The sequence below is a fragment of the Ambystoma mexicanum genome, chromosome 3q (genome assembly GCF_040938575.1).
Source record: "Ambystoma mexicanum isolate Mex_15411 chromosome 3q, UKY_AmexF1_1, whole genome shotgun sequence".
Taxonomy (NCBI): domain Eukaryota; kingdom Metazoa; phylum Chordata; class Amphibia; order Caudata; family Ambystomatidae; genus Ambystoma; species Ambystoma mexicanum.
Window position 1 is genome coordinate 23,149,233 of NC_090926.1, and position 12,344 is coordinate 23,161,576.

General features: G+C 44.4%; 1 protein-coding gene across 1 annotated transcript in view; it reads right to left on the reverse strand.

The window, feature by feature from the left end:
* Positions 1 to 937: 937 nt before the first annotated feature.
* TOMM22 (translocase of outer mitochondrial membrane 22) overlaps positions 938 to 12,344 on the reverse strand; it is a 43,422-nt gene continuing 32,015 nt past the window's right edge. Inside the window, exons 3-4 of the mRNA XM_069652967.1 lie at positions 2,396 to 2,513; positions 938 to 1,439 (exon numbers count right to left, since the gene is read on the reverse strand). Coding sequence (XP_069509068.1) covers positions 1,365 to 1,439; positions 2,396 to 2,513 — 193 coding nt within the window. The 3' untranslated portion in view covers positions 938 to 1,364. The remainder of the gene's footprint in view (positions 1,440 to 2,395; positions 2,514 to 12,344) is intronic.

Here is a 12,344-nt window from a genome sequence, read left to right on the forward strand (position 1 = left end):
TAAATGGTAACTGAAAATATGTATGTTCCCTATTGGTTTGTTAGATTTGGCCGTTGGGGGGCAAGAGTAGGAATGACATGCACCAAGAAGGCATGTGGGGGTTGAGCAGATGTGTAGGTTGCTAGCTTGACACATGCACATCTTTCTTACTCGGTAAGATGAATTTCCTACTCGCCAATGCTGAGTGTTTGTTTTTGGGCCTTGTAAAGCACTTGCATCTCTTAACACAGAAATCCCCACTATCCATTTGCAAGTGATAATTGACTCTTGGAGGGTAAGAAATGATGTGCTGCATGCATGTGGAAAATTGAGAGGACCAGTGAATTCATTCCTAGCTAGAAGCTTGCAACTTGGAATGTATACCCTGTCCTAATAATTGCTGGTAGGAGACGAGCACGAGATCTATAAAACATAGGACTGCTATGTGCTGGATTAGAACATATCCCCACCCCTCCCCATTACTTGCAGTGGATTTGTGACAGTGTACTATAAGTATGCATATAACACGTTTTGCACACTGGCCCATACAAGACCGAGATGCTGTGACATTTGGGTAGATTTTTATATAGTTACCAACCCTTGTATCTGATGAGGCAGGCCCGGACTAGGACAGCTCCACGCTGGAGTGAGGATCATGCAGGAATGTGGTATGTTGGCGTACGGGTTTAGATAAATTGCAATGTAATTTTGTAATGAAGGATGCAAACTATGCAGACCTGGTTATATTTCACATGTGGGAATATTGGATTGCAATGGAAGGGATAACCAGACAATCCATATCGTGTCATGCCCACTGGCCTACAATGTTGGTTTTACAATTATACTTGCTTCATGGCTGTACCGAAGAACCAGTGCTAGTGTTACAAGTAATTGCACTCTTAATTTGTGCTATTTTTACCTAGGAGAGAAGGAATGGAAAAATATTGAAGACAGAAAATCCGACAAATGCACATTTTATTTCAATTTTTTTGTTGCACTTAGGCAAACCGAGTTACAATCTCTCCACCTTTGTCACTCATGCAGTATTGTTTTGTGCTGTACAGGTCTTTTCTGGAGATCAAATGTTGCCAAGGAGCATTTGAGATTCGACTTGTGATCCCCACCTCGCCATCGCACCATCCCTTCCTGAGTGCCACACAAGGCGGCAGCTCTTGTGCTCCAATCCCAAACGGCATCCATTCCAGGGTTAAGTTCAGGTATCCACTGACAAAGGAGTGCAGGATGCACTCCTGCGCACTTCTTGGCCACAATGATCAACGGTGCAAGCAGGTCCACAATAGAAACAAAAATAGATTTTAAAAATCCAACCAGCACAGTCGTTAGCAAGGAAGCACACGTAGCCAGCTTATGCAGCAGAGTCCATTTTACAGCTTCCCGGGCATCGGTGGGAGTCCACCAGGCATCGCTCCGGACATCCCAGTTGTTGGTCCTAACAGTATCTGAAAGAAGGAAAGAGAGTACTGCTGAAAACATTACACAGGTCTACGCAGGTGCCCCACTATTTAGAACAGATTCCCAATTATGCTACTTAGAACAAGGCTAGCCTCCTAGGAGACAGTGGAAGTGAGTGGGCGCCTGTAGTAAAGCAGAGGTGGTAATGTGGTTCTTGTCAGGTGCCAGGCTCCATATAGCAAAAGAATGGGATGCGGTGGTGAAAACAAACACGTGTTTAGGCCTGGATCTCACACCCTGTCAATGTTCTTCTCTGGGTTGCACAGCTTGCTGCCACCACCTGTTGGCTAATGTTTAAATTTTGGGTGTGTGCAATTCTATTGGGTAATTTCACAATTAGGTTTATGAAAATAGGGGGAAGAGGTCCTCTCACATCATTAATCAAGGTTTTCAATGTTTACAGCATTCACGTTGTTCTGATTTTCTTTTTAAGGGGGGGGCAGAGGGGCGAGCAGACAGAGGGCAGAGGGAGGGGAGACAGGGCGGGGGGGAGGAGAGGGGAAGAGGGCGGAAACAGGGCAGAGGGGGGGAAGAGGGAGGAGACAGAGGGCAGAGGGGGAGACAGGGCAGAGGGGGGAAGAGAGCGGAAACAGAGGGCAGAGGGGGAGGGCAGAAGGGGGAGGCAGAGGGGGCAGAGAGGGGACAGAAGGCAGAGAGAGGGCACAGAGAAGAGGGAGCAGAGAGAAGAGGGTGAGTGATACAAGAAGTGGGGGGAGAAGCGGGGGGAAAGAAGGCCTGCATGAGAAAAAGCGAACGAAAGATGCCACTGCGTGCAAAGGCTGTGGCCTAGGAGTGAAAACCTGCTCTTCTGTTATACATGCAAACAACATTTATGCGGAGGGGTGTCGGAGGAGACAAAGCATAACAAGTTGCAATCTCATTTTTCGGTCTAAATTTGATGTCTCGGGGGGCGGGGGGACCGCAAATGGGCTAAATCACTTACCTGCCGTTGCTGTAGCTGCTGATGCTGTTCCATCTGGAGTTTTTCCGTCTCAAACACGACAGGTAGGACCAAGATCATGAAGGACGTTGTTCCCACCCATAGGGCTGACCTGGAGAAACTGCACAAGGGAAAGGTCAAAATAAAGATCTAGCCATTTGCAGGGGAAATACTACAGGTAATTAGGTTTACAGCGAACTGAAATGTGTTCGTTTTATTTCTATAGCGCTCCGGACCCGGAGTAAAAGGGCGCTTGGTACAGGTTACAAGGCACAGTACATGGTAACAACAATAACAGTAGGAAAGCAGATATATACAGAGTATACAGAATAGCAACCAAATATAGACAAAATGAAACCTATGCGATATGTACAATTTATAACTGAGTCTAACTTAATGGTTGACTTTTTGTCAGAAGCCACCCAATGGCAAGTTTCCTGAACGATTGGAGGGATTAGGAAGACTTAATATTCAGTGGCAGGGAGTTCCAGAGTTGGGAGGCGAGGACAGTGAAGCTCGAGCCTCCGGCTCTTTTAGAGGTAAATCTAGGTATTGAATGACATAAGGTATTGGACGATCTTGTGGTTCTAATGGATGGTTTCATGGTGAATTTATCTGTAAAGTAGGGGGGGCTAGATGGTTGAGAGCTTTGTAAGTAAGGCAGAGGGTTTTGAGATAAATTTTATGTTGGATGGTAAGCCATGTGCTTGTAGATCTAGTGGCAGAGATGGGCTCATGCCTAGGAATGTTTAGCGCTGCCCGTAACACATTATTTTGGATGACTTGGAGTTTGCTTATTATCCCTTGGTTGGCACCTAGGTAAAGGCTGCTGCAGTAGTCTAACTTAGATTGTAAGAGCTCTTGCTAGCGTGAGGCAACTGTTAGAGGAAAGAAATGGTCTACAAGCTCTAATTAGTTTACCTGTATAGGCAGTGGCTGAAGCAGTTGAGTTGACTTGTTTAATGAGGTTAATATTGCCATCGAGATAGAAGCCAAGTGTTTTCACTTTTTTGGCGACCGGATGGTATTGCCATCGATTATGATGTTGGAGTAGTTGGGACTTAGTTTTTGTAGGCTGTTCGGTGAACCAACAATGAGCAGTTCGGTCTTCTCGTCATTCAGGCAGAGGCCATGTGTGGCCATCCATGACAGAAAATTTCATTGATCCTGGCTACATCAGTATTTTAATTGGCCGAGATGGTGAGGAGTATCTGGGTGTCATCTGCGTAGTTTGTGTAGGTTACACCCAGACGGTCCAATTTATCAAAGAGGGGCTTTGTAAAGATATTGTATAGGGTCGGTGAAACACAAGAGCCTTGTGGGAGACCGCAAGTGATAGGGATGGGGTCTGCTGCAGCCACTGGAGAGAAGATTCATGGTTCTATTGGCCAGGAAGGACTGTATCCACGAGACAGCAGAGGGGGAAAAGTGGGCGGCAAGGGAGAGGTGGTTGCAGAGTATCTTATGGTCAACCAGCTCGAAGGCTGCTGAAAGGTCTAAGAGGAGTAGGATGGCAGCCTTGCCCTTATCTTTAATTTCGTCAATCTGACTTTTAAGATCAACAAGGGCAGTTTCTGTTCCATGTTGAGGTCGGAAGCCAGACTGACGCAATCCGAGTAATTGGTTGGCCTGTACGTAATGCTGAATTTTCAAGTAAGCAACTCTGTCAAGGATCTTTAACAGGAAGGGAACGGCCGTGATGGGCCTGTAATTGGTAGGAACAGCTGGGTCTAGGGTCTGTTTTTTTAGAAGCGGGAGGACCCAAGACTGTTTCAAGTTATTGGGTACCGAATTGGTAGAGATTGACACATATATGAGCTTAGAAATGAAGGGGGCGAGGTCTCTTGCTGCACTTCTAGTGCAGTTACTTTTTTGAAGGTGAAGCCATAGTTAGTGTTAGAAGTGGTGGGTGGGCAAGGGATAGGGGGGCTAGAGGCGGGGGCTGCTATTGGAAAGTTGTAGTCTTTTGTTTTCAATTTTTGTTTGTAGGCCAATGATTTTGTTCGCAAGGGCATCTTGGATATTGGTGCACCAGAGTTGGTCTTTCACGGACAAGTCCGTGGGTGGACTGGGGTTTTCTAACTCCTTCAAGATGGTGAATAATTCTTTGGTATTGGAACCAGCATTGCTTATTCTTGTATTATAAGCATCCCTTTTTGTGTGAATTATTTATTTTTTATATGGGGAGGATGCATAAGTGAGATTAATTTTGTGTTCCTCTGATGGGTTCATTTTCCAGAGGGTTTCCATTTTGGTTTTTTTATTTCTTAGAATTTTAAGTTCTGTGTGTACCATGAGTTAAGATGTGCTTTAGGTTTACTTTTACGTAGTTGTAGAGGGGCAACAAGATCAATAGCTTTGGTTATGGCATTATTGTAAGTGTATACTAGTAGGTTAAGGTCTGATGAGTTGGAGACCATATTTAGAGTGGGTAGAACCAGTGGGATGAGGGCTTCAGCGGTGATGTTCCGCTTATTTTTCGTCAGACATGCTGGTGGGCACTGTCTAGGGTATGGGTTGTTGGAGCTGATGTCAAAGGAGAGTAGGAAGTGGTCAGTCCATATAAGAGGTTGTGGGTCCTTGCAAATAATGTTACAGTTGTGGGCAGCGAGCCAGTCTAAAGTTCTACTTTTCTGATGTGTGGGTAGGGTGTTAATTGAGTGTAGTTCTGTTCGCGAAGTGTATTAGCAAGGGAGGATGCTGGAGCGTCATGAGGATCGTTGTATCCCAAGTTAAAGTCACCTAGAATAATGTTCTGTGATAAAGGTTTAGATTGTTCAGCTATGAGGGAGGTTATGTCTTCCTCAAAGGAACCTATGGGACCACGAGGTCTGTATATTAGTTCTAGAGTGATGGTATTCTTGTGGGTGGTTTGAATTTTAATAGATAGGTGTTCACAGGAATTTAGAGGAAGGGAGGTCACAGATCTAATGTCAAGCGAGGATTTAAATACAAGTGCTACACCTCCTCCCCGGGCATTAGGTCAGTCGGCCCCGAGGATAGAGTAGTTGTCTGGAACCGCGAGGGTTAGAGAGGGACCTGCTGCAGCATGAAGCCAAGTTTCTGTGGTGGCGAGGAAATCCAGGTTTGCTGAACAGATGTCAGCAATTTCCGTGGGGTGGGCCACGAGGGATCCAACGTTGAGTAGGGCTCCTTTGAGTGGTGTGGTATTTGTAGCGATGTTTTTATTAGTGACTTTGGCTGTAGGATTATTGATCATTTTGTTAATTAGAGTGGGGAGTCTCCAGCCTAGTCTGTCGTTACGGGTCATGAGGTTAGGGTAGGCTGTACGACGATGTACTAGTATATTACTTGAGTTCTGGATATTGTCAGAGTGGTCATCTGTGACAAGGTTAGATGGAGGGTTACCTGAAGTAACGCTGATTATAGTACTGTGGTCTGTAGGTGCCCTATAGGGGGAAAGGAGGCCAGGAATGGTGTGGGGCAGGGAACGGGGTGGTGTCTGGGACAGCCAAAATGGGTTTTGTGAGCTCCTTAAATTGAAAAGATGTCACTTAGCTGAGGCGAATCTCCACCAGTGAGCACAGTCCCGAGGATGCACCCTTGCAATAAGAATTCCCCTTCCTGCCCTTCCCTCTAATAATTGTAGTCCTCTGCCATTGTAAGATTTATTTGTATATATATATATATATTTTTTTTTTTTTAATTTACAGCCCAACATGCCTAGTTTGCACCACAATGCACTTTGAATTTAAAAATAGGATTAAACATTAGCACTTTATGAGATTAACATGGCACTTATGTCATGTTATTCCATACCCTTATGCACTATGCAGATAACTGCATTGAATGGTTTTACAATCCATAAGAGTATTGCAAACCAACATAAAATCAGATTTGCACAATGCACTTTATTCTGAAATCCACGTGCTGCTGAGGTTTGTAATCTCGCATTCTACTGAATTATGTACTCTGATACTTCAAAACAGGATCTAACATCGTGCACTTTACTGTTAAAGCTGAGGTTTGTGGTAAATGTATATGCGACACGTTATTATATTAGCGTTGCATACTTTGATAGCAATATGCTATTTGCACTGTGTATCACATTCTTTTGTTAACAAGAATGTCGTTTGTGCAATACTACTTTGCATCTGATCACCCTATACATCTCTGCTGATGCGTCCACATGGCAGATACTTTGTAGATTTATTACGGTTACCGCTTATCGCATAGGACCCGTGTGTATTATCCGCAGCTTGCAATACAATTGCTGATGACAAATGTCAAGGTTATTCCGAAATGTTAGTCTTGCCAGCTTTCTTGTGGGCTCAGCGGTGCACAACGCTGCACATAGTACAAAACACGTGTCCTTTTATTCACTCTGGCACCGTATACACATTTAGAATATGCATATACAAATGGCAATGTGCTAACGTTGAGCGTTGTCTTTGGGTTTAAAGCATTTTGTGATATATTTTAAATGTAGTTTGGAAAGGTTAACCAGCAGCACTTCTATATTACAAACTGTCTGATTTTTTAAAGCTGGAAACAGAGGTCTCTCAGTCCATAAAAACCATCTACCCCAGAGTGTTCTAACATTTTAATGTCCTACCTTTATATCCGCTCCCTTGTACGTGAACAAGCGGTTTGTTTACCACGAAACGCGTTGTTGTGCGCTTCCCTGTTCACCCAACCTTTTTTCAAAATAAACTCAATTTTTCTGTGGCTTCCGCGATTGTGGATTTCCTGGGGACTGAGGGATTTGCCGCGTTCCGCTGCTCCAGGAGTGCTTTCCAAATAGCGTATCATGGTGTCACGTGGCCTAAAGGAGGGGCAGGTGGCTTGGTTTAGAGCCACCTGTTCCAAACAATATTTATTAAATTTGTATAGCGCACAGCAACCCTTGGGCATCGAGGTGCTGTTACTTTAAGGGAGCGTAGTTGCTGGGGGCGGGAACACTGGGAGCAGTAGTTCTACATTAAACAAATACAGAGCAGCTATACATTGGGATACATATAATATACATATAAGCATGGTACATTTCTGTGATTGAACAGGTTTAGCTGGCGATCATGGCGAACTTCAGGTCAAGAGCACAGTTTTCATGGCTTTGCGAAATGTCATGAGGGATGCCTCGGGTAGGAGGTAGGGCATTCCAATGTGAGGGTGCGAGGTAGGGGGGAAGCTAGAGCCACCTGCTCTAGTTCTTACCATAGGCACACAGAACATGTTGGCGTAGGGTGTTCTAGTTGGCCTTGTGGAGGTGGAGGGGTGGCTCCTTTGTGAGAGGTATTCAGGTGCGGAGAGGTGGATGCACTTGTGGGTCAGTGTCTGGGTTTTGACTAAGATCCTCTATTTTATTGGGAGCCAGTGAACTGCTTCCCTGGCAGCAGTAATGTGCTCACTTTTAGAGATGCCTTGATCTGCGCAGAGTGCATTGTTCTGGATGACTTGTAGTCTAACCAGGTTTTTGATGGAGGTTCATGAGGCCCTGCAAACATGTATTGTGGGTCAGCAGTGTAAATTTAATAACTGTTCCTCATATTGGGACGGGGGTGGGGGGTGTTCCGATATTGTAACTGATGAATGCATCCATTCAATACCATTATAGATTACCGCCTCAATTAAGGTTTTTATGAGATTTATCAACACTGAATACCTTGCAGTACCAGAATCGGAACCATTATTCATTTATATCTTCAAGCTATCGCTCCATCACTATATCAATATTTTTCCAAACAAATTGACCCACGCTTCGCCATGAAAAAGACCCCAGAGGGTTGAAACAGGTTTTGGCTGATTCATAGAGAATTAGGAAAAGAGTACATCTTTATCGTACTATATAAGGATTTGGGAAATTAATTCCACCAACCATTTCAAATGAACCAAGAAAAGATATGTTGCGCCAAATTTTTTCCTTGATTTTTTTATTCACGCTAAACCTAAACCATAACCATGTTTTTATCATGTATGTGCAACTGTGCCGAAGGAAAATTGATATTCCATGAATAAGTTTCTAAGTCAGTGTTTAAGCATTTCAATCTGATCTGCGAGTATATCACCTACATTCTGTAAAACAATTGACTCATCCCTTTTCTTAAGTGCTCATTAAGGGTTTAAGCTCCCTTGCTGACTGCCTGTCCCGTGATATTCTGCAGTGTTTAACCCCCTGGTTCCAGGGCTTAAACTATGATTTTGCCAAAGTATGACACCACAATGAAGGACTGATGGTATGCGTCAGTGCCTAGGGAGGCACCAGTCTCAAGCTGTAGTGTCACTTTTAATGTGCTTTTGCTGGCTCAAGACAGACCTCTTTAAAAGTTGTGATCACTGACCGGTTTAACCTGCTTTCCACTCTTTGATGTGGGGTAGGGAATATGCTTGGGGAATAATGAAGTTCAAGGTGGGGCTCATGTTTTGCACCAGGCCTGATAATCCCAGTGAAATTACTGATTGGAGTTTGCACTAGGCAACATCTCCATTATAACGTATACACCACAAAGCTGCCTCCGTAGGGGGGCAGGGTGGTGTTTAGGGGCCCCTTGAAACATTTTGAGACCCCATTCATCTTTCACAGGGCCTGAAGTCACTCATGTGAAAGGGGAGGGGTAAAATAAAACCAATGTAAGCTCCTTTGCATACAATCCAAAAAGCATTAAAAAAAAATTTTTTAAAAAAAAATCACCCGAGCACGACTGAAACAAGAAGAGCTCTTGCGCATAGGTCAGATCATAACGAGCAGGCTCTTGACCCGAGCTCAATTTATGCCACGTGCTTGCTTGCGGGACAGAGGGAACCCTGGCTCAAAGTATGTTTTGGAGACTGCCGGAGCTCGGCCCGAGCCCACTTAAAGACCTGTAGATACCTATAGACACATTAACCAGTCTGGCATCACCAGGCATCTGTACACAAAGACATCCAAATGTAACCTCTGCTGTCACAACAGCCAGAGGCTTGTTTTCATTAAGTTAAAGCGGTTTAGCAAATGCCCCAAATGAAATCCTCCAACTGGCTACTTATTTTGTTCAGGTTGTCGCAGCCATCCATTCATTCATATACAGACAATGAAACAACGGCAAAATAATCTCCCCATAGCTCACACTTTATACAAAATCTCTGACATTGACTAGCCTCAGTGCTACACCTGGACGATCACATGTGTGTTCCCCAAAGGAATGTTAGCATACAGCGCCAAATGTTGCATACCAAGTGTTTTGTTCAACACACCGACTATTAGGTTTTCTACAAGTCTTTTGTTGAGGTCAGTCACACATCAGTGCACAATATAAGGCAAGTCAACACAATATATTTACTGAAGAATATACTCTATTCACAATAACTATATAGCATGCAGGTAGGTATTTAAAAATAGATTAAAGTATCTACACAGTAAAGTGTCTAAAAGAGACACTTGCACAGGTTAAAGCAGTATCTCACATTTATGGGCAAGTACAATGCACAAGCTATTTTAAAGCGCCTTACAAATTAGAAAAGTTAGAAATAGCAAAGAAGTCCTGCAAAAATATACATTTAAAAGCAAACATTTCCCTAAAAATGGCAAACCCCTAACTAAACAAGTATTTTGTACAATTACACCTGTACGCTTAATTATTGGGTAGACTTAGTTTGAGGGTTCAAAAGTTGTTGGTCCATAGAGGTTGAAAGGACACCATCTCCAAATCCACATGACCCCAATATGTATCAGACTCCGATTTTGTCCACTGAAAGGGTCTTCAACTGACACTTACCATTATCTTGGACTAGCCAAACTCCACATAAACAAAAAACCATTACTATGTCCACACCAGAGTGAACCGCCCACATAGCCCATAAAACATCAACAATGCAACTACACACCAAGATGCCGGATTATCTTACAACTACGACACCTGTGACTCTGGATCCCTTATGGACACCTATCTAACCATTGCACACGCCCAACCTACCATAACCCACACAAAACACTACCACACTCCCGAGGCACGGAATCTAACCCATACGGTCCCCAATGCACAAGGCCTCTCACAAAACTACCACATGCAAAACATCTGAATATATCCTCTCACTCTATCCCCACTAACTAACCCCCTTCTCTTGCAGAGCCACGCGAGCGCCTGGACACTGCCCCTGGGTGGTAGCGCTGCGCGGTACAAATCAACGTAACATTATACTGAAATGTTCAGAAGACCTATACCACACTTGCTAGAAGCTATCCTCCACCTAGGAAAAAAGCGAGTAATGGGTCGGAGCAGCGCCTGAACAGGTACAAAACATTACGAAAAATAGTAATTTTTTTGACCCTCCACAACCAAAAAAATGATTATACCACCCATGTAGTTCTGCTTTAATTTCCTATAGCATTTAGAAAAAGCTACTATCCATAATGGATTGCACATTAGATCAGCGGATCCCTAACTAAACGGACTTGCCCACTTCAATGGCCTTTGTTTACAGAAGGGACGCCTTTTTTAGTAGAGGGTTAAGCACTTCTAATTTTCGTCCAGTTTATTTTAAACATGGATGCTGGAGTCCCATAGTCACCGTGGTGGTTTGCAGTCCATGGACAATCTGCTGAAGGAACAAAGTAAATAATGTTATCCCCCATGAAAAGTATTACTGGTATGCTTTGGTGAAGCCGGATCTTCTCTGCCAAAGGTTACAAAGGGTGAGGAGTAGAGTGCTCAAAGGACAACCTTAATTTCCCTCTTTAATTGGCTTTCTCCAGCTGATAGCCATTAAGGTCAGGCTGCTCAGGGCGATTGATAATTGGGCTACGACTCCTCATTCTGAACTGGACCTTTAGCAAGAACAATCACCTAACCTAGTCAAACGCATGTCACTAAAGCACTTACTTTCTCTTGCAATGTGTTGCTTCAATTAATTCTTTTAAACTATCATGAGTCTGCCATCCCAGAGTGAAACCAGATTGGTCCATGTCCACTAACTGGGACAACCATCTGCTATGCTAGTGGCTACAAATCTGAAATAATTTGGCACTCAAATGAATTGATGCCATTAGGACAGTAGAACGTAGAGTTATTCACTGGTTAAGGGATACATGAAATAGCCCCCTCGGACATTAGGAGGAGGGTGGGTGACCTGCCAGGGTATTGTAAGGAGTAGTCCAGATATGTTATGGGAAGCAAGAGCATTTTAGTCAGTGGGTGTCGCTCCACTAGTTGGTTGAACCTTTTAAATAGAGAAAAAAAACCTGTGTGGATTCAGTCACTTCTCTCCATGGGCGAGCCTTTCCTTTTGAGGCCAGGGAGATGAGCCCGCTATGCAACATTCCCCCTAGGGTGGCGGTAAGCGGGACCTCACAGGGAGAGCCTCCCCTCCTTCCCTTGGGGATAAAGACTCACTACTGCAGATGCTGGATAGGAGCATTGCCGCATGAGCATCAAGATTCCCCCACGTGACAGGCAGTGGGTTGAGGAGCTGCCAAGAAGAAAGGCCACCCAAGGAGGGCACAGAAGAAAGGAACTTCTTGCTTCGCCGATACCATTGTACCGGTGACACTACTACGGAGTACGGCCAGCAGAGAGAGACCCGGGAGTGTGTAATCAGCTGTGAGAGGGACGCTGATGTACCAGGGAAAATGCTATTTCCCGAGACGGAGCATTATAACCCTGTGCTTGAGAAGCAGGGTAACTGTCAGCTGGTGAACTGGCAATGATTCCTAGGGGGACAAACAAAGAGGCGGTGGCATAACTAAGAAGAGCGAGGGAACCGGGTGCAGCAAAACCGCTTAACGGGGGACCCACAGAGGAGCGGACCAAAAGAGAAGGAAGGAGCCAAGTCTCACACCATCCTTTCAACGGTGAAGCACGCAGCCCCATACTGCAGGTAATGGGGAAAGCGGGTGAGGGGCGCTGCAGTTATCAAGGCAAGAGACATTTGTACGCGAGGCACATGAAGATAATGATTTTAGTCCCAGTAAATAATGAAAAGCATGATGGTAAATCTTTAACACTAAAAAACGAATATA